The following is a 20,699-nucleotide window of genomic DNA, read 5'->3' as shown; positions in this document are numbered from 1 at the left end:
TGCCGATCACAAGATCCTCGGGACGGGCCCAAATGGGGGGGATTCTCCAAGGAAAATGATCTAACTGTTCAGAAGTCATGGCATAACTAACATTTATAGTTGATTTTGGCAAAGACGCTCTCTTCATATGGCATCCCTGGCACCCCAAATGTCCCATGAAAACACAATCCACCAAAAAGAATAAAGTAATTTGTGCTTTGTTGTGGAATCATCAAGTGTTTGCTTTTTCCTCCAACTGCCCCCCCCCCTTCTTGTATCTTCCCATCACCCTCCCTTGTACTGAATGATCAGCCCTTGTGCTCAGTGACTCCTTTGTTTGGCTTAGCATCATCACACTGCAGCATGCTTTGACCGGAGACAGCGCCCGTCCGTCCATTGAAGACTATGTCCGTCAAACATCTAAAGTTGGACGCAAGAGAAATTAAAGTTGCATCCACTCTGGGCAAGTGTTCTTGATCAAGGGTGGCCTCGGGTGTAGAAGTCTTTCATCGCAGCTTGAAACCGGAGACCCGGTTACCTGAGATGACTCTGCGAAGGCCAGCTGCTCACCTGCCGATGGGCTGGAGGAGATCCGGCGACGAGTCCCACTGGGAGACCCGGAGCTCTAAGGGGGAGAGCTTCTCCTACGTCTCTCGCCGAGACGCTCGGCCGCACAGCGCCATCGAGGGTAGACAGATGGACGCTTGGCTTCACGGAATGCAAGGCGATGGAGAAGCGAGCGAGGGGAACCGGAGACCGTACAGGACTCCCTCCTTCAGCGGCGTGTCGTCGTCCTGCGGCAACACTACGGCAAGTTCTCTAGGCAGCCGGGAGTCTCTGCAAAGTGAGTTCTTTGTCCCCGTGGGACGCAGGGGGAGTCTGGAAAGGGTTCATATCTCGCAGACGCCAAAGAAGGAGCAGTCCCAAATCGGTTATGTCACGCCGGTGAAAACCGGATGGCTCCCGATTCAACGGAGAGTGATGACGGTGGACGAAAGACAAATGGCTTCGCCGCAATCTGCTGTCCAGGTAATGCATCTTTAGTCTTTTGAAAAAGTGCTTACCGTGCATGATTTCTAAAACTTTGCAACTCGTTTGGAGCTACGGCATGAGAGTTTGTAGATGTTGCATTTTCAATTTCTTTATAGGTGAAACTGAAACAACCCATCACGCCGACGTTTCTGAAGAGTCGAGGAACAGTCAGCCTGCACCAAGGTTTGTGCTTATCCCGCTCTCAAGTAGCTAACACACACGAGCCACACGGCGGGATTGATGGAGAGGAGTCTCTATTAGCCGAGAAAAGGTGATCAAAAGAGATAGAGACCTCACGGTGGAAAGATAAGACGAGATGTGAACTGATTGGAGCCCCCCCCCCCCTCCCCTTCGTCCCCCCGCTAATCTTTGAGCATGGCAGTCTTTCACTCGGCCGCTTTTATCCCAGGGTTGATCCCTCAACCCCGTTCTTGTTCACTCATCGATCAGCCCTGTCGAGTCCGCAGAATCAAACGAATCCATCCTGGGCGGTTGGAAACATAAGCAACGTTGATAGAAGCCCAGAGATGATCAATAGTGAGGTGAATGGCAACCACAGCGGCATCAAATAAATGTGACGCTAATGAGACAACGTTGCCCAAAAAAAGTCTTTCACAAATTAGTTTGCTGCCTTTTGGCCAGATTTTACTTTGTGGCCGAGACACAAATGAGACATCGGGTGAGTCAGATGGAACGCGGCGAGGCTCTTTCGCTTCTGGTAACATCTCAGAAAAGACATTATTTGTGTTTTTCTTACTGCGATCACATCTTGCAAAAAAAAAAAAAGTGCTGCCATTTTCAAAAGTTGTCTCCTGCTGAAATGAGAACGGCTCCAAAAAGCCGAGGCGAAAGATGCGGGGGCTATCCCCAAACCGTCGCCATGGCAACAGAAGCAGATGGAAATTCTATGCTCTCGAGGAGTTTTCCCTTCCTCCCATCTCCTTCCAGAAGTTAAATGCGGACATTTTCAGATTATTCATATTTTTTTGCTATGCCGCGACGGCACCAGTATCTCTGGATTTGAAAAGCTATCATCCCTTATTGACAGTGTCAACATGGTCAGTGTGAGCCAAACACACATGTGTATATCGAAGACAGAGAAGGACGTGCACATGTGACCGTTTGTTTTGCCTTGATACATTTTGACGTAGACGGACAAGCAGAGAGGAGTCCGCGTAGGACGTGGCAGACTCCCAATCGGTCGTCTCCTGTCATCAAACAGGTACGTGACACGTGCGTGTGTGTCCTCATTTTTTTTGTGTCTCTTTGCTTCCTGGCCTCTCATTGTCATTCTGCGAGGGTTCGGTCACATCGGCCTCGCTCTTTGGCTGCCTCGGCGGTTGTGTCGGGTCCAGAGTCATCTGACTTGAAAATAAACAGAAAGAGCCCTGAAGGGAGGCGAGGCAGCTGACTGACCCGCTATTTTAAAAAAAGAAATCCTCACACTGTCAAGACCTCAGTCGTAATTAATGCTGGTTTTTCTGCAGGCTAGCATAGCGCCTGCATCAAGTCAGCGTCCCTAAGCTTGTTTTCATCTCAACTGCAGGTTCAGGACAAGCAGGACTGCTCTACCAGCCAGCAGCGAAGGCCTGGAATCTGGAAAGCGCTGAGAAGAGGCTGGAATAGTACCAGGCTGTCAGGAAGTGGCTCTTCAGTCCCACGTGAGGAATCCTCTTTGGTTACAAGAAGCAGAACAGAAGAGCCCTCGCGGAGAACTTTTGCCGAGTACAGCCGACCTGACTGGGTGCAGCAAGGTGGTTCTCCTCCAATGTAGCCAATGTTTCAAACTTTGTGTGTCCATTGGTCTTCATTCTTATTTCTGTCCTTAGACCCCCCCAGGCAGCCAAGAAGAGTAGAAGAACCCTCGCTATGTAGTCCACCTGCCTCCACCGCGACGCCCCCCTTCCAGCCATACAGACGCCACAGCTTGCAACCGTCGCACATCCAGACCACGTCCACGCCCGCCACTCTCATCCCTCACAGCAAAGTGGGATTCTCATCCATCACCATCTCCAGTCGTAAAGTCAACCGCTCGGCCAGCTTCACCGCCTCGGACGCCGACGACATGAACCCGAGGAAGGCCACTATCGTTAAAGTGACCGAGCAAAGGACCACGGTCAGCTCCGCTCCCCGAAGAAAGGCCGCAATTATCAAAGTGACCGAGCTTAAGGAGAGCTACAGTCCGGGAAGTCGCAGCGGGAACGGATTCGCTCCAGTAGAAGCCGCAACGACGTCTTCGCTACAAAACGGCAAATCTCCTCCGGCGGAGCTCTCTGAACAAGAACCCAAGAGAGCGGCTGTCAGGAAATGGAGCTTGGGGCTCCCTCAAAAGAGCTTTGAGGAAAGCCCAAATAAAGACCACCAGGGGGCGTTTGCCGCCAGATGGAGCTCGACTCCGTGTCTCACCCTCATTCAAACGCCGGGTACGCTTCTTTGCATCAGCACTTTTTTTTCTCTTGCATGTTCTCTGCCAAGGTCTAATAAGACAGCCGCTTTAGATTCCTAGATTCCTTAACCCACTGTGATTTCAGCCCTGACAAATCTGCTACTAGAAGGTCCTCACTCGTGTCCTTGCGGGAAAAGATGTTACTCAGCGTGATGCCTTCGCACTAACAAATCTGTTTGATTATGCAAACGAAGCAGCGGGAGCGAGCGGGAGAGCAATGTGCAGTGAATAAATATTCTTTCATCGCACCGTCAGCTGTGGCCCCAAAGCAGCCTCATATAAAGGACACACATGATGTGAAGTGCGAGATATATTAGCTGACAAAAGTCTCAACGTACTGAGAATATACAAAAATGAAATTGGAAGGTTTAATGAGTTTAGAACCAAATTGATGTGTTGAAGAAGAACCAACGAACTGATGTTGGCTGAAAATCTCACACACAAACTCAGATTTTTTTTTTAATTTTCTTTTCTTGGCTCACTTTGCAGAGCCTCACCAGTCTCCGGAGGAAGTTCTGGCCCGAAATGCGGCCGCCATCATCGCCAACATCAAACTTCAAAGGCAACTGAGTATGAAGAAAGCGTCGCCCTGCAATTCAGAAGGGGATTCCGCCGCCTCCCCCAAGGGAAATTCAGGTGGGATTATTTACTCCGCTAATGTAATAATCACTTCCCACCCTAAATAAACATTGATCTCGCTCACAATGACCTGAAAATGGAGCAAGCGCTGCCGTTTTGCTTTCTTTGGCATAATTCTCTCTCCCTCAACGACAGACGGGGGACAATGCACAAAAGCAAGCGACGACGTTCCCGAGCGGGATGAGTCTCGCGCCCAACCCGCACCGACCATTCCCGACCTTCAAAAATCACATCACTCAGTTTCTCTCCAGGTGAGAAAATGGATACTGGGCCACTAATGGCCGTAGTTTGGACACCTTTAGCAACACGGTGATTTTACGCTCAAGCAAAAGCCATATCAAATACAAAAACGTCTCTTTGCTGCCATCTTGTGGGAGCTGGAGGGACTTACAAAAGCTCGGTTCCTACACCGTTTTATCAGCTTTTAAATCAAAAGTCCAGCAGAAATATGAAGCTGTCGTCCCAATGAACAAAACACTGCAAATAGAAATATGGGCCGCTGTTTTGCTCATTCGCAGTGGTTGTTAATGGAATCACACACGGCTGGCTTATTTATAGAGCTCCTCTGTGAGGAATATCCCTGGGCGATGTGAAGCTGGCATGCGAGAAAGGAGCTTTTATAAGCGTTTTTTTTCTCACAAGAAGAAAAATATGATTTGGATATATGTGCAGGAGGCACTGCGGAGGTCCAGACCACGCTTCATCGCTCGCTCGCAGGAGCGTGTCCAGGAGATGGCCAGGAGGGCCCAGGAGCGGAAGGAGCGTTCCAGATCAGGAGGCCCTACTATTCGCAGCCAAAGACAGGCCCGCTCCAGCAACGGTAAGAGGAGATAATACCTCCATAAGGTAAAAAGTCCGATTTGTAATGATAAAGAAAAAAAAAAAGTTCATTTTGGACATTATTAGCTCATATACATGCGTTTACTGCCGTCTTGTGGCCATTGTGGAGTATTACAACTACAATTTCCATTACTGCATTTTTTTACTGTCACATAAACATAAATATATATAGTATAGAAATATATATGTTTTGTTCCAGATAATCTGTTCAAATCCAGGGACGGAGCCAAGGAGCTCAAATCAAATCGGTCAGTAATTTTTTATGTACGCCATGTATTATTGAAGGTAATACTAAATTGGAGGAATGTTGATTATTTCCAAATCCTTATACCAGGCCAATAACAGATGTGAGAAGGCAAAAAGAGGAAGAGAAAAAGAAGAAGGAGGCCTGTTTGACCAACAGACAGCGAATGGAAATTTTCAAAAAGGTACCCAAAAATATTACATTTGATCATTTTCATTGCAACGTTGGTGTAGTTTCTTCTTTTTCCGCTAGAGAGTGGTGTTGTCTAACATTTGCTAGAATTTAAAGCTACGAGCCCATTTGTTTGTTTGCTGAAACAATGACAGGGTGGATGGATGGATGGATGGATGGATGGATGGATGGATGGATGGATGGATGGATGGATGGATGGGTGGATGGATGGATGGATGGATGGATGGATGGATGGATGGATGGATGGATGGATGGATGGATGGATGGATGGATGGATGGATGGACGATCGTATTTTTTGTGATTATAACTAATTTTACTCCAAAATGTTCATATTTTCCTCATTTCTAGAAACTTTTGGATCAGATTCTACACAGGAGCAGCAACTGAATGGCGACTGACGGGAAGTTCTATGTATTGTATCAGTGATATCAATAACAACAATAATAATAATATGCAAAATGCCATAGACAGGCTACTGAAAAACATACGCGTGGCTGTTATAGCACACAAACGGTGCAGCAACACACATAGGCAGACACTAACGATACAGGCACATATTCTTTATGCTGTCTGAAAACGACTGACTTGCTTATGCCCATCTCCACATGTTCGTATCATACTACCCCCAAGTACGATATTATGAATGTCCTTTCTCTTATTAAAAAGCACACACACGTGTTGCACACTGCTCATGGCGCAAGACAAATGGCCATCACGTGGCGCCGGCGGCAAGATGGCTGAATGTGACCTCGTTGCCACGTTTTTAATGAAGAGCGACCAACTTGAATGGCCTCTTTGTCCCAGTGCACACTGGCCCTTTATTACACAGCTCAGCCAAAGTGCATGAATGTGGAAGCACAACTGAGATATGACATGCAGACAAGACTATTGTACTGTATATCCATCAAATGAATCAAGGTTCCGTTCTAATTTTGACCAATGGTGGAAAATCCGCTTTTACACAATTTTTCTGATTCATCAGTGCAACATTAAGCCACCTCCCATTTCCAAGAGTCAACGTGCCACTTTACAATGCAAGTGAAGTTGTATATGGAAATCTGAATAAAAGATATTTTTGGAGAACGTGGCCTCTTTTTTGGGGGGTTCCTCCTAGGGCAACACCTCTGCCCAAACGTATGCTTGAAGATTCTTCAAAGGGGCGGGCTTTAGGACCACGCGTCACGCAAATGGTCAGTCACTCACAAAACACTTGAGCGGCTGCAGCTTCTTTTCCTCTTTCCGCGTCCTTTCCTTTTCCTTCTGTCAAAATCTCCGTCTTCACTTCCTTCCACCCGCACCTTGTTTTTTCCCGCTCGGACTCCCCTACAAACGACTCACCGTGCACGGGATTTCCCTTCCAACTTGATCACGTTTCGCGACGTCATTTGACGCTCGAGATGCTACTGATGATGCTGATGGTGGTGATGAGGATGCTGAGGATGAAGGTGACGCTTCGGCCGCACTGATCCGCGCGGGGGCAGCGCCATGGCCGGCGGAAACTTAGGGCTTTGGACGGCACTTCTGGCGTGTGTGTGCGTGAGCGCGCATCAGCCTACGGGAGGTAAGACGCACGGCCAGATGGAATGCGCGCGCACGCGTTAACCATGCAAAGAATGTCCGATAGTCGCGTGTGCATTTTCGTCTATGCATGGAAATGGAAATAAATTCTCGGCATTGTACTACTCTGGAACACAATAGAAACAATAAATGGCATATTTTATGTAACCTATAGAATATTAATAGGAACTCAAAGTTCAATAGTAACTCATTATAATATTGGGGATAATTATCAGAAAGCAGCAAGGAAAAAATGTTCACAATGACGAACTAATAAAAGAGTAATAGTAAAATAATTTAACTAACATTTTGCCTAACAGATGAGTGACCAGCTCACATAAAAACCAACCAGCAATGAAATGACACCATGCATGTGGTGCTCGGTTGACTCCCTCAATGTGCACTTGATGAGGCGGCGGCCCCCCGCGTGGAGCCTGAAATGGGATATGACGGCCACATCAACAAAGTGGCCCTAATTACAGACAGAAAAAAAAAAGGCGTACAAGGACACACGCCAATGTCACATTTGAGGGTGTTGAGAATCTGTCCGATTCTTGAAAAGAAAATGTCTTTGAAAAGTAGGAATGCGTTTGATGGAGGGAGGGGAACCTCAAGGAGGGAATAAAGCGCATATGGAACAAATCAGGGAATAGTGATGAGTTGAAACTGGCTCAATGGTGAGTTGAGACAACAGAAAGAAAGAAGGCCAACCCCAGAATGATGAACGAGGAGGCTTTCTGCAATCCAGGAAAATTTCCCAGACGCAACTTTGGCAACATGGGCTCACAGTTCTGAAGTTCAGGTTTGAAAATCAGGCAAGCTGAATTGAGAGTGCTCGCCTGTGATTGACAAGCATGTCACGGCGCTAACAAATGATGCTAATTGAAAGAGTAGCTTGATGGATGATCCTCTTTCATAAACGTCCTTCGCAGGCAAAAACAATCAACTCCAATTGCCTCCGCCCCTCCCCGTTTATTTTCCACCGCAATTAATTATTGCACACAAGCTTCCATTGTTGCAGGGCGAAAACAAGACAACACCAAATCGCATTTGGATTGATTTCTCAGAAACGAATATGAAGTGTTTTGCTTTCAGCGCTTACTAATTCAATGTGACTGTTTTAGATTAGCCAAAACGCGAATTAGTTACGCCAACTTGGTGACCTGGCACAAGCAACCAGTGTGTGCCGACCAAACGTTCACACCACTAAAATTTCGGTCCACCAACTAGTGCTGATTTATTTTGCTAATACAAACCAGAACAAGGTGTCTTTGTGTACAATAAAGGAAGCTTATCATGCGGAGAGCCTGACTCTATTTGCCCGCTTATTTTATTGAGCGTGTAAATAAAACCTGGAGTTCCTCCTGTGTTTATTTTTTTATGCGGCAGGAGAACAAATGAACACGCTAAGTGTTTTTGCCACTCAGGAAACTTTGAAGACTTGTCGAAATCTTCCTTTGTGTTGACACCAACCTTCTCCACCACTAATGATGGCCGAGGTGGGGGAGCAGCATGATGAACTCCACAGAGAGCAGGAGGTGTTTTTTGTTTTCTCCCGCTGAACAAAGCTCAGCTGGGGAGTTATTAATGCTGGATAAAAAGCAGACTCAGCAATTAAGCGGTGTGAGTCATGGGAGATGGGAAAACGGGGAGAGCAAATTGTGCCGTGCATGTCGACATTGCTGAGCCGGGGCGGTTTATTAAGGACGGAGAAAAAAAAAAAAAATGACAGCAGACCGTAAGACCCTTGACTCGATTTACCTTCTACGTTTCGAATCAGATCCCATTCAAACGAACGTGATTCTTGGTAATGAGAATCTTAAAAAAAAAAAACTTGAATCATCCCCCAAAGTTGGAAGAAGATTGCTTGTTCCGTTCTTCTCTCCAACTCGTCAGCTGAGGATAAATCCCACATCAAGAGAGCCGAGCCAAGTTACACGTCAAAAGTCTAGCCGGCTGTGGCGGAACCCCCCCTGCCCCCCCGGGGTTTTCGACAGAATGTTATACTTGGAACACGACGGGTGAGCAAATGGTCGATTTGGCATGTCGGCCGCCGACGGACCCCCGCTGCTCTTTGGAACTTTTTCAGACAGCGAGGGAGCTGATTACCGCTGATTACCGCGGACTTCGCTTTTCGCTTCAGTCAGACTATGTGTGCCTTCTTAGAAACACGCCGACAGTTTGCGTAAAACCATCGACCAATTTAAGCCTATCAGCTGTTACTATGCACATGTCAAAAGAGAGAGCGAAAATCCTGTTAGGAACAAAACTAATCCCTGAAACGCATCCTGGACGATGCTGCAAAACATCCTACTGTCCGTTATCCCGTCTCGGTTTCTATCTCATGGAAGCCAAACTGGCTTTTTTTTCTTAACAGGGAGTCGGGCCGGTCAAGGCTACGGGACTACGGTACCGCTTCAGCTGGTCGGACAAGAGTGGAAAGCGATGCACCTGCTGCAATCTCAGGTGAGGCACGCCGCATCCTAAAATGGCCGCCTCCTTCAACTAATCGTATTGGCGTCGCTCGGCAGAGTCACCCGACGTCGCTGAAGCTGCGGATCGAGGCGGAAGGTCGACAGCTGCGTTTGACGCTGCGCAAAAACCAGTAAGTTACACCCTCCGGCCTTTATTCCGAAACAAGAAAACAAGTCCTCTGCTTTCATTCAACAATCCCCCAACTGCCGATGTTGTCTGTGTTTGGACATCTGGACTTTATCAGCGGCACAGAGCCGAGCCGCCGGCGTACCAGACGAGCTCATAATAAAGTCAGCGCAGCAGGTTCACGCCGGGCCTCGCGGAACAAACGGCAAACATGACGTTTTGCTAGACGTAGCCAGAGTTCAACAGTCAAACTTGATGACTCGGCACAGTCCAGTAAGTCAAGCTCGTTCTACAAGGTCAGAGTCGTTGCCCCGAACGCTTGGCCTGCTTTTGCAATTAAACCAGATGAATGGACTTGGTTGTGTGCGCATAAGCAGCCGATTGAGAAACTCGAGAATGCGCAGACCTGCGCGCGTGTGTGAATATCTCGCTAAATCATCTCGGGGTGTCGTCGCCTTCCCCTCCCCATTAGAATTGTTTAATCCTTTTGTCGAGGGGGAGGTATTCATCACCGCCCGGCCTGTAATTGGGATCCCTCGACTCATCTGTCCTGCAGACGCTGCACAGAGATGACACTTAATTGATTTCCAGGGGCACGCCTGAGCTCGGTCGCATCAATCTCGAGGCCGAGTGTCACCGCGATGATTGCGTAGCCTCCGATGCTAATGGCTATCGCGTCCGAGCGTCTCGCCTCGTCTCCACGCCGGGCGGGTGTTAAGAATGATAACTAGGCCGTCGTAATAAATGGAGCCGCCGCGACGAGTTGTCCCAAACGTTTCGGCTTTTTCAAATGATTAGCTTTCAAATAATTATTACCGTATTAGCTTGTGAGTCACAATTCCTGAGCAGACGTGGCTTCTTCTGACTTTGGGAGTGCAAAAAGAGATGAACCTGTCTAGGCAGTGTTGGGAGTGAAGTGTTGGGATCAGAGTAATCGCTGGGAATTGTCTGCTCCACTTGGCACTAATGTCAGACACATCGCAGCCAGCGGGACTGGATCGCTTCCCGCTCTTCTGGAAAAATTATTCAGTCCCGGCCCAGTATTTTTTCCTTCTATGTGAAACCATTCACAACTTTTTTCCACAAGTATTATTAAAAGCACATTGCCTCGTGAATCTCTCTGACGGCTTTTATTGCGCTAATTGGCCTTCCAAGATTAGCTTTTACGGGTCACATAACTCTTTAAATGATTTCATCCGCTCCGCATATTTCCATTTGATCTGCGCCGAAACTTTTATGCACTTGATGCCCCTCACATTTGTCACAATTACCTCGGAAAATGTAGTCAAGAAGTCGTCGGGCTTTGCGCCGTCTGGAACAAATGAGACACGCGGCCAAAGAAACGATGGAGTTCGGAACAAGAGTAATGGCTGCCGAGGTGTCGGTGAACAAAAAAAGGTCAATTAACAGTCGGCAGCGCTGAGGGATTACGCCATTTTGTCTGGTCTGCTTATCAAAGCGGATGACAAATTGCCAGGAAGGGACCTGACTAATTCCTGGACGTCAAACGTGTTGAGTCTTTGTCCTCACTCCCGTTGCAAAACTTTTGTTAGTCTCCCCCCCTTCGTCTTAGTTGTTTTCGCTTTCCGTTGCTGTTGTTTTCCCCCATCCAATAGATCAAAAGCGTCTCAAGTAATTTGAACTCTTCAATCTGCTGACAATGTGTTATATATTTTTATTGTTTTTGGTGCTATTGTGTCTAGCATCACATTGCCCAAATGCGTGCTCGGCTTTTTCCCCAAAACAATGAAAAACGGGACCCGCCGGTTCCATTTATCGTGTTGATTTGCGGCGTTGTCAAGATTATGAAAGTGTAAATGCATCCCTGACTCACCTCGGGGTCACTTTATTGATGGTGAAATGCTTTTTGTTGCTCTGTTTCAATTTACGTATCCTTGAAGCGGCGGTGCCTCTTAAAAGGCATCTTAAGATATCTTCCTCGCGGGCCCCACAGCGCGATTGATTTTTTTTTTGCGGGTGCCCCTCAAGGTCATCGCTAATCATTTGTTGTCTTTGGTTTTCATTCTAGGGGTCTGTTTACTAGCGACTACAAAGAAACTCATTACCTTCGTGACGGCACCGCAGTCACAGGGTCGCTCAACTCGCTGGTATGTAACTTTTGATTCCTGTTATGTTTAGATTAACTTGCGCACAACGATTCGAGCCACACTGAAAAGAAAAGTTGGAATCTTATGAGAATTAAGTTGTATTTATTATGTATATATATATTTCTTTTTAATTATTTCACACTTCTATATATATTTATTCATTATTATAGTGTGTATTTAGAAAGACACCGTTTTTTTTTTAACAACATTAATATTTGATGAGTCCGATGATGTTAGAGAAGCGACTGGCAGTTTTTTTGGGAGGGGACTTAACTCATTTATAATGGATATATGCATAAAAAAGCATTAGGTAAAATGGAAGTGTCAAATTGCAGACTAAGTGTGCCTGAAAAGTCAAAAGAGATGAAATATTCACCGCATGGTCTTGTTCTCCTTAAAACACGCATGCCCAGCTTTTCATTTCAAATCCTGAACGTCACTGCACATCACTCTAGGCCTTGAATTTGGAGTTTGAAGTCTGGTTCTGTTTTCTACTTGATGAAGGCTCACTGCTACTACCACGGCGAGGTGGAGCGCCATCCGGACTCGGACGTCAGCCTGAGCACCTGCAACTCCACACTCAAGTGAGTCTGCCGTTCTTTCGGGATTAGCGGAGTGGGTGACACAAAATGTGTGCAGGGGGTTGATATCCGTGGACGGCAGATCGTACATGGTGGAGCCAGCGCCCCACGGCACCCACGGCACTCACTGGATCTACTCGACGCAACACCTCCACTTTACCACCGGCAACTGCGGGCATCTGTCCAACAAGTCGGAACCGGTCGCTCTGCCGGACGGCGACCCGTTCAAATCCTTCAGCACCAGGGTGAGGATTTCTGAAATGTTACGCTCCGCAGTCTCCACTTTGCTGCAGTGGCTCATTTTGGCCTTTTACAATTTGTGTGCGACGTGAAAGAACGACACCTCGCCTGAATTTGACCCCGTCGCAAATCTGCATGGTAGATACCGCAAATTATTCGTGAGACTGTCTTTTTATATTTCTATCCCAGCGCCGCTTGTTTGAATTATTCAACCGGCCCTTCCGATGGGTCTAATGGCGGCCATTAGTGTTATGGCGGGCTGGCAGACGAAAAAAGCTCCGGTAAAGGTGCTAAACAACGGCGCACGCATCTGCTTTTAGCTCGCCCACCTCACGCGACCTCTTTTAGAGATCGGGACTCCACGCTGGGCGTAATCAATGGCCACAGGCAGGAAACGCTTACCATTCCGATCTACGCATCATGCACGTCGGGGACTTTCCACCCCCCCAATTGTGATTTCCATCTCTTGTAAATCATTCCCTTGGATGCGTGCATGTTTGTCGGGACCAACGCCAAACATGTGGCACTTCAAAACGCTCTTGCACAATTCTCCCTTTATTGTTACGGCATATTCCAATAATTGCTCGACGATGATTAAGCGCAGGCGTTAACAATGAGCTAACAACAAATGTGATTATTTTCCTTTGGGAATCCAAGAATTGGACTTTTGTCCTGACTGACTTGAAGAGGTCAATTAAGATCGCATGTATTCACAAATCATTGCAAAACACAATTTGGGAATGCAGATGATGCTCTATAGCGCCAACTACTGCCAAGGAGGACTCCGTACATTTGAGTTTGCTCCTTGCAAGCTTTGTACAGTATGAAAAGTTTCTACTAAGCATAACACACACACACACAAAGGGCGGATAAAAAGACAAGTGGTTTTGCCCGAGAGCAATGCAACTCAATGCGTCCACACGGGTGTTTTTGATAAGCCGTGGGACTTCTTTGATAAGCAGCGCTGAGGCTGCTTGAGGCGGCTGAGATAAGCGCCGTCCTGGAAGACAGGGGGGGGGGGGGGGCTGGCAAGAGAACACTCATCCCGAATCGCTCATGAAAGGTGATGCTACACGGACGTCTTTGCTGTTATTTCCGTTTTATCGGAGCATTAACGCTCTGAGGCGCAAACGGTCCCTGCGGTAAAAAGTTGTCAAAAAAGACCTTCATCTCATGAAAATGGAAGAAGGCCCATTCCGACGGGACTTGAGGGAAGGCAATATGTTGTTTTCCCATGTTATTGGAACAACAGCTGTGGGATTTGGGTTCAGAAGTTCCACACGTCGCGACCGCGAGGTTGCCAGCCGTGGATCATGCAGGAAAGCTTCTGATAAGAAGCTCAGGTTGGAAGAGCTCCGCAATGCTCTGGCAATCAGAAGCAGGCCACACCGTTGTGTCATCACCTAATTTGCCCTATTGCAGCACAAGCGGCACATCCAGAGCACCACCAAGTACGTGGAGCTGATCATCGTGGCCGACAACCGGGAGGTAAGCGCGCCGTCGCCAATTTCCTTTCCATCCCAGACGCTCGGCCTCAGTTTCAGAAGCAAGGCAAGGACGTGGAGAAAGTCAAGCAGCGTCTGGCCGAGATTGCCAATTACGTGGACAAGGTGAGCGTCCGATCGGCGCGGATTCTGGTGATTGGTGACTAAGCGCTTCTGGATCAGTTCTACAGGGCCTTGAACATCCGCGTGGCCCTGGTGGGGCTGGAGGTCTGGAGCGACATGGACAAGTGTCCCGTCACGCAGGACCCCTTCACCACCCTGCATGAGTTCCTGGACTGGAGGAAAGTCAAGCTGCTGCCTCGCAAGGACCACGACAACGCCCAGCTCATCAGGTCCCATTCGACTTTGGATATGGAATGACTCCAACCTCAAATAATCGTGGCTAATGATGCTCTCCTTCCTCAGCGGGGTGTACTTCCAAGGCACCACCATCGGCATGGCGCCCATCATGAGCATGTGCACGGCCGAGCAGTCCGGAGGTATCGTCATGGTACGTCACGTTTCCGATGTAAACCATAACCTATCATTAGCTTGGTTTTTAATCCACGTCCAGATGTTTCTCCACATCCCAGATGGCACAAATTGATGACACGCATTTATTAGGCTCACCTGGAGAACCGTACAATACATCTGGTTGAAGATATCCAAACGTGTGCTCATTTCTGCTAGCCCATCTGAAGCTCCGCCTCCCTTTTCAGGATCATTCCGACAACCCCCTGGGTGCGGCCGTCACGCTGGCCCACGAGCTGGGCCACAACTTCGGCATGAACCACGATACGCCCGAGCGGGGCTGCGGTTGCCGTGTAACGGCGGAGCGCGGCGGTTGCATCATGACTCCTTCCACTGGGTGAGCAGTCATTTGTAATCCAGTTTTTAAAGCTCATTTTCTCTGCTTTTTGCTCACAAACTGGTGTTTTTGAGTCAAACTAACCCTTCAAGATAAATTTTTTGGGGAATGAAATATGAATACATCTTTTTGTCATTCTTGGTAGATTAAACAAAAGAGTTGTCTCTTGTTCCCAGGCCGGCCACTCTCGCTTTACTCTCAGCCAGTCGCTATTCTTTGACACACATGCAAGTTTAATGTCGGAAAAAAAATCTCTCAGTGGCGACTGATAAATACTTAAGCACCCTCGCAAAGCGTTTCCTTCTGCACTTTTCTCCCAAGTCGGCCTCTTTTTGAATATCCCAAGCCAGCGTTGTTGTTTGCGCATCAGCTCTGGAATACGACGACGTGCTAAACATAGAAATATTAATCAGGTCCAAATAAGACGTGACGTTTATTCGCAGCGCAAATAATCCTTATTGCTTCACGTGGCAGTGTGCGCTTTTTAAATCCGGGATTAAGGCACTGGTGTATTCAAAGGCGCAACTCTTCTATCTTTTGTTGGTGACATTTGCATCCCCCTCTTGCATTTGAATGTTTTGAAAAGGCCGCGAGGATTAATGCTCAGGCTATTGTCATGGTTTGAGTTTTGCTCATCTGCTGCACTACGGAGAACCCCCACATAGTCACAGGTTCTTTTTTCTCGGCCTCTAATTAACATGGATGCTTTATGATCATCTGACTACTTTTCAGCTTTTTTGTCGGAATATTTAAAGGGTGATCGAATGCGACGCTGGGTTTGAACTTTCGGGTGTGCCTCAGCTCAGCTGGAACATGAGGGGGCCGCCTTTTGTGTTTACTTCTTTATCTGTTGATAGCATCGCACATATGTCATTTGAGGAGGAGGTCAATACAAAACTATGAAACAGGCGTGGACGCGCTAGCTCATCCAGAAACAAAATTATAAACACTCCCTCATGCATGCATTTCATATTTAGTAGTCATGCTAGTATGACAAAGAATGTGAGCAACTCATCTATTTTGACTTCCCTTCTCTAAAATATTTCAATTGAATTGTACAGTGTGACAAAAAGACAGGGGTGTGTAGACTTTTGCGCCTGTGCACAGGTATCCGTTTCCTACCGTGTTCAGCAGCTGCAGCAAGAAGGATCTGCTGGCCAGCTTGGACAAAGGCGTGGGCATGTGTCTCTTCAACATGCCCGAGGTCAAGGTGCTCTACGGCGGGCAGAAGTGCGGCAACGGCTACGTGGAGGAGGGCGAGGAGTGTGACTGCGGCGAACTCGAGGTTTACAATTCTGTTTGATTTGTAATATTTTGCAGCACAATGGAAACTGGATCTACAATACAAAGCGGGAATATGTTGTGTGGGCAGGAATGCGTGAATCCGTGCTGCAACGCCACCACGTGCACCCTGAAGGGCCACGCCGTGTGCGCCCACGGCCAGTGCTGCCACGATTGCCAGGTACGGCGCTCCGCTCCGCCCGCCTCCGCCGCCAAAAGCTCACCTGCTCGTCCTTGGCAGCTGAAGCCGGCGGGAACGCCGTGCCGCGAGTCGGGCAACTCGTGCGACCTGCCCGAGTTCTGCACGGGCGTCAACCCCCACTGCCCCGCCAATGTCTACCTGCACGACGGGCACGCCTGCAGCGGCGCTGACGGCTACTGCTACAACGGCGTGTGCCAGACGCACGAGCAGCAGTGCGTGACGCTGTGGGGGCGAGGTAAGGGCAGAAGGGGGGAGGGGGGAGAGCGCACCCCCCGCTCCGCCGGGAATGACTTTTCGCCGTTGCAGGTGCCAAGGCCGCGCCCGGCATCTGCTTTGAGAGAGTCAACTCGGCGGGCGATCCCTACGGCAACTGTGGCAAAGACGCTAAAGGGTCCTTTGCCAAATGTGACGCACGGTAAAGGGGGGGGGGGTCCTGTTACGTCCTTATGCTTTCGCACCACAACAACGTGGCTCTCTAAAGTGTCCGACTCCATCTCAATGGCTTCTGCGGGTGTCCCTAATCTTGTGTCCGCTTTCACAGGGACGCCCAATGTGGTAAAATCCAGTGCCAAGGGGGCGCCAACCGCCCCGTCATTGGCACCAACGCCGTCTCCATAGAAACCAACATCCCCTTGCAAGACGGCGGCCGGATCCTGTGCCGCGGCACGCACGTCTACTTGGGCGACGACATGCCAGACCCGGGCCTGGTGCTGACAGGGACCAAGTGTGGCGGAGGAATGGTGAGAAAACATTGACGGTTCATTTTGTTGTTTCGAGGGATCACCTCGGGGTTCTTTTTCAGATGTGCCTCAACCGCCGATGCCAGAACGTCAGCCTTTTCGGCGTGCACGAGTGTGCCGCCAAGTGTAACGGGCAAGGGGTGAGTGCACAATAGCGTCAGCCCTACATCCATTCATCATCAGATTTTGGGAATAAACCTTGTCCTTTTTTGTCAGGTGTGCAACAACAACAAGAACTGTCACTGCGAGGCGCACCGCGCGCCACCTTTCTGCGACACGTCCGGTTTCGGCGGTAGCTTGGACAGCGGTCCCGTCCGACTGGCGGGTAAACTCATCAAAGGTCCCGCTTATCTCAGTTTGCTGACTCCAAATCTGATTCATGGCTTATTTGGGGTGACAGATGGCGTCCGTGTGATGGTGGGTGTCCTGGCGTTGCTGCTCTCCTTGGTGGGCGCCGCAGTGGTGGTGTGCATCAAGCGGAAAAGTCTTCGGTGGGTGCTCTCCAGCACCAAGAAAGACCCAACCGACAAGCTCAGGTATATTTTGTAAAGCTAATTGTGTGTCCTCTTGTAGTTGACCCCCTTTATGTATTTTCTTTAGATCTGTAAAGGCCTCAACGGGTGCGGCGGCATCCACTCCCAAGCGGGATCAGCCGACGGGTGCGCCGTCCCCATCTCGACCGGCACCGCCTTTACCCCACAGCGCCACCATCTTCAAGGTACACTGAATCCCCGTTTGGCAAACTTTGATGGTGATGATGTCATCACATGGCGGGACATGCCTCACCCCCACATCGACATACACACATTATTCCCTCATCCAGCTGCTGCGCATTAGTCGAGTTTGTATCATGTGGTTCTCATCATGGAGGTTTTCCCGGGGATGTTTGAAGTGGAGTGCGGTGCAGGTGAGGTCATTCTCCTCTTCCTCCGGTGGTCGTGGGGGGGTGGCCACATGAGCTCATATGTACTCTTCCAACATCTGGTCCAAACACCAAGAGCTCATGTTTTGGCTTGGCTCTGCCTCTTTTGCTGTGGGTCACCTCACATGACGATGACTGCTCCCAGCCTGTCCCAAACTTAACACCATGTTTTTGCCATGGGTTCTTCTTACCTGGATGTTGACAATTCTCCATCTTCACCACAGCCCCCTCACAGGGGGCCACAGGCGCAGCTCCCGCCACCGCCGCCATACCCGTCGCACAGCCTGCACCGCTTGCCCCAGTACCAGCCGTTCACGCTGAGTGTATCCTTGGGCCCGACGCCGCCACCGCCCGCTCCTCATCTTCATCCTCACGTTCACGTGGCGGTGGCGAGAAGCACGGTCTGCAAGACGGTGAGCATTCAAAAAAGAAATGTGCCGCTCACTAAGTTGTCAAAAAATACAATGAATTACAGTATTTCAGGTTATATTTCTAATTTTCGGTCATTAATGAAGAAATTAATTAATTAATTAAGTCTTAAAATAATTTTAAAGTATATTTATTTTTTATTATTATTTTGTACGTGAGAATGAGTGGTTCATATGTATAATGTATGTGTTTAAATGTTTACTATTAATTTATTTTGTGTGGAAAAAGAGAAGGAAGTATAAAATAAAGTATAAATTATAATTACATTTTAAATATAAATGTATAAAATATAACCTTTATGATCGAAGGAAGTGTGTGCTTCGTAAATCCTGGACAATGTATTCCGTGTGTTTCCGAAAAAAAAAGTGGCACTTAAAACACTCCCTCCATAGACTTAATGACAAAGAGCGCCCTCCTGTGGAATCGTTCTGGTATTGTTTCCCCTTTGCACTCTATAGTTAACAAGTCTATCGAGGGATCGTTTTTATTAATAATAACAATAGCAATAATAATAATAATAATAATGATAATAATAATAATAATAATAATAATAATATAATCAATTATATATATACATATATATATATATATACATATATATATACATATATATATATAAAACTATATTATTGATGATGATGATGATTATTATTATTAAGTGGTTCATATAATGTATAATGTATGTGTTTAAATGTTTACTATTAATTTATTTTGGGTGGAAAAGAGAAGCAAGTATAAAATATATATATATATATATATATATATATATATATACATATATACATATATATATATTAAAAACTATATTATTGATGATGATGATTATTATTATCACTATTATTATTATTGATAAAAACGATCCCTCCATAGACTTGTTAACTATAGAGTGCAAAGGGGAAGAAACAATACCAGGACGATTCCACAGGAGGGCGCTCTTTGTCATTAAGTCTATGGAGGGAGCGTTTTAAGTGCCACTTTTTTTTTCGGAAACACACGGAATACATTGTACAGGATTTACGAAGCACAAATTTTCTTTGATCATAAAATTTACATTTTATATATTTATATTTAAAATGTAATTGTAATTTATACTGTATTTTATACTTTCTTCTCCTTTCCATCCAAAGTAAATAAACTATTTATCTGTTTAAATAAACACTTAAACACATATTATCCATTATACGAACCACTTATCCTCACGTAGAAAAATAAAAAAAAATAAAACTACTTTGAAATTAATTCAAGATTTAATTAATAGATTAATTTGTTCATTAATGACTGAAAACTAGAAATATAACATTATACATAATTATATAAGAATAAGAAGCACTATTAGCACACGTTTTCTTCTATCAAGTTTATGGTTTTAAATGTTATGTCATCCTTTTGTTTGTTTGTTTTCCCCTTGCGTCAGGAAGTAGAGCGGCCTGGCCCACCTCAGAAGCCCCTACCTGCAGACCCCCGGACCTCTCATCCTGCACTTGGACCCAGACCCAGGCGCCCACACCCGGCAAAGTGCGTTCACTGAAAACATATTCCACTTCATACATTTAAACACAATAATGAATCACCGCATGAAAAAGTATATTTTATAATATCACCAGGCCCCTGGGCTATGGCAGATTGCATAGAATAGAAAACAAGTTCTTTGGCACCCGTCATCTTGTGGCATCTATAGGCAATTACAAATATGATTTCCTTCTATTTGTGTTTTTGTCAGAAGTGTGGCCAAGCAGCCTGCCACGCTACCCAAGCCTCGCGTGGTGGCCAACGTCAAGTACAGCAGATGATGACCTCGAGCGGCGGCGGTGAATTTGTTTGCACTTAGGACCGCCTTCAAAACAGCGGCCCTGGCACACCTTGGTGCTAAAAGTTCAGGTACACGCAAATGAACTATTTATCTGTCTGATCCCTATTTATTTGTTGCCACGCAGTGCACTGTGCCTGACACTTTTGTTTGTTTTATATTAAGAGCCAAGAGTTACAGCCGTGTTTGTTGTCTTGTCTTCTCTCATTTATGTTTAAAAAAGAAAAGAAAAAGGTGATTGTCATGAGCGCTAGCTAACCTGTGAGCAACCTCGACTTTTTCCAGTTTAGTCATTTGGAGTGTGTGTTGACAGTCAAAATTGTTTTGTTGGTGAAATATCAAACAAACGACAAAAAAACAACAACAACAATGTCTAAAATGGGACTGAACTTGTTACTTTTGATACAATTTAGGCTGTGTCCATGCACTATTTTTTACTACTTTTTGCTTTTTTCAACAACAACAACAAAAATGTATATATATATATCAGTGTGCATGCACGCGCG

At 46.9% G+C, this 20,699-nt stretch overlaps 2 protein-coding genes across 5 annotated transcripts; both read left to right on the top strand.

Annotated features, from left to right (window-relative positions):
- The first annotated feature begins 522 nt into the window (after window positions 1-522).
- On the top strand, window positions 523-6,391 carry c22h10orf90 (chromosome 22 C10orf90 homolog). Of its 2 annotated transcripts, none has more exons than XM_085904191.1 (11): window positions 523-1,008; window positions 1,128-1,194; window positions 2,163-2,233; window positions 2,558-2,765; window positions 2,841-3,434; window positions 3,947-4,093; window positions 4,232-4,347; window positions 4,769-4,916; window positions 5,136-5,184; window positions 5,271-5,364; window positions 5,722-6,391. In XM_085904191.1, exons 1-11 carry the CDS (start codon window positions 523-525, stop codon window positions 5,758-5,760), a joined length of 2,019 nt encoding a protein of 672 aa, XP_085760317.1. In that variant the 3' UTR covers window positions 5,761-6,391. The 2 variants fall into 2 exon arrangements, with proteins under 2 accessions (XP_085760317.1, XP_085760318.1); XM_085904192.1 differs by having other exon boundaries at window positions 4,226-4,347.
- A 311-nt stretch (window positions 6,392-6,702) lies between these two features.
- Window positions 6,703-20,618, top strand: adam12a (ADAM metallopeptidase domain 12a). 3 transcript variants are annotated; one of them, XM_085903259.1, is made up of 23 exons: window positions 6,703-6,934; window positions 9,308-9,396; window positions 9,462-9,535; window positions 11,561-11,639; window positions 12,144-12,223; window positions 12,279-12,465; window positions 13,883-13,948; window positions 13,999-14,070; window positions 14,128-14,297; window positions 14,371-14,455; window positions 14,664-14,812; window positions 15,920-16,097; window positions 16,185-16,274; window positions 16,335-16,530; window positions 16,602-16,710; window positions 16,837-17,035; window positions 17,098-17,175; window positions 17,252-17,360; window positions 17,436-17,571; window positions 17,636-17,753; window positions 18,182-18,370; window positions 19,801-19,901; window positions 20,107-20,618. In XM_085903259.1, the coding sequence occupies exons 1-23, from the start codon at window positions 6,859-6,861 to the stop codon at window positions 20,174-20,176; spliced, it is 2,700 nt and encodes an 899-aa protein (XP_085759385.1). In that variant the 5' UTR covers window positions 6,703-6,858; the 3' UTR covers window positions 20,177-20,618. The 3 variants fall into 3 exon arrangements, with proteins under 3 accessions (XP_085759385.1, XP_085759388.1, XP_085759387.1); XM_085903262.1 differs by lacking the exons at window positions 6,703-6,934; window positions 9,308-9,396; window positions 9,462-9,535 and adding an exon at window positions 11,029-11,163; XM_085903261.1 differs by lacking the exons at window positions 6,703-6,934; window positions 9,308-9,396; window positions 9,462-9,535 and adding an exon at window positions 11,029-11,163 and having other exon boundaries at window positions 12,095-12,223.
- Window positions 20,619-20,699: the final 81 nt, after the last annotated feature.

The sequence above is a fragment of the Syngnathus leptorhynchus genome, chromosome 22 (genome assembly GCF_054491065.1).
Source record: "Syngnathus leptorhynchus isolate UIUO chromosome 22, UIUO_Slep, whole genome shotgun sequence".
Classification (NCBI taxonomy): domain Eukaryota; kingdom Metazoa; phylum Chordata; class Actinopteri; order Syngnathiformes; family Syngnathidae; genus Syngnathus; species Syngnathus leptorhynchus.
This window is presented reverse-complemented; position numbering and strand designations above follow the sequence as displayed.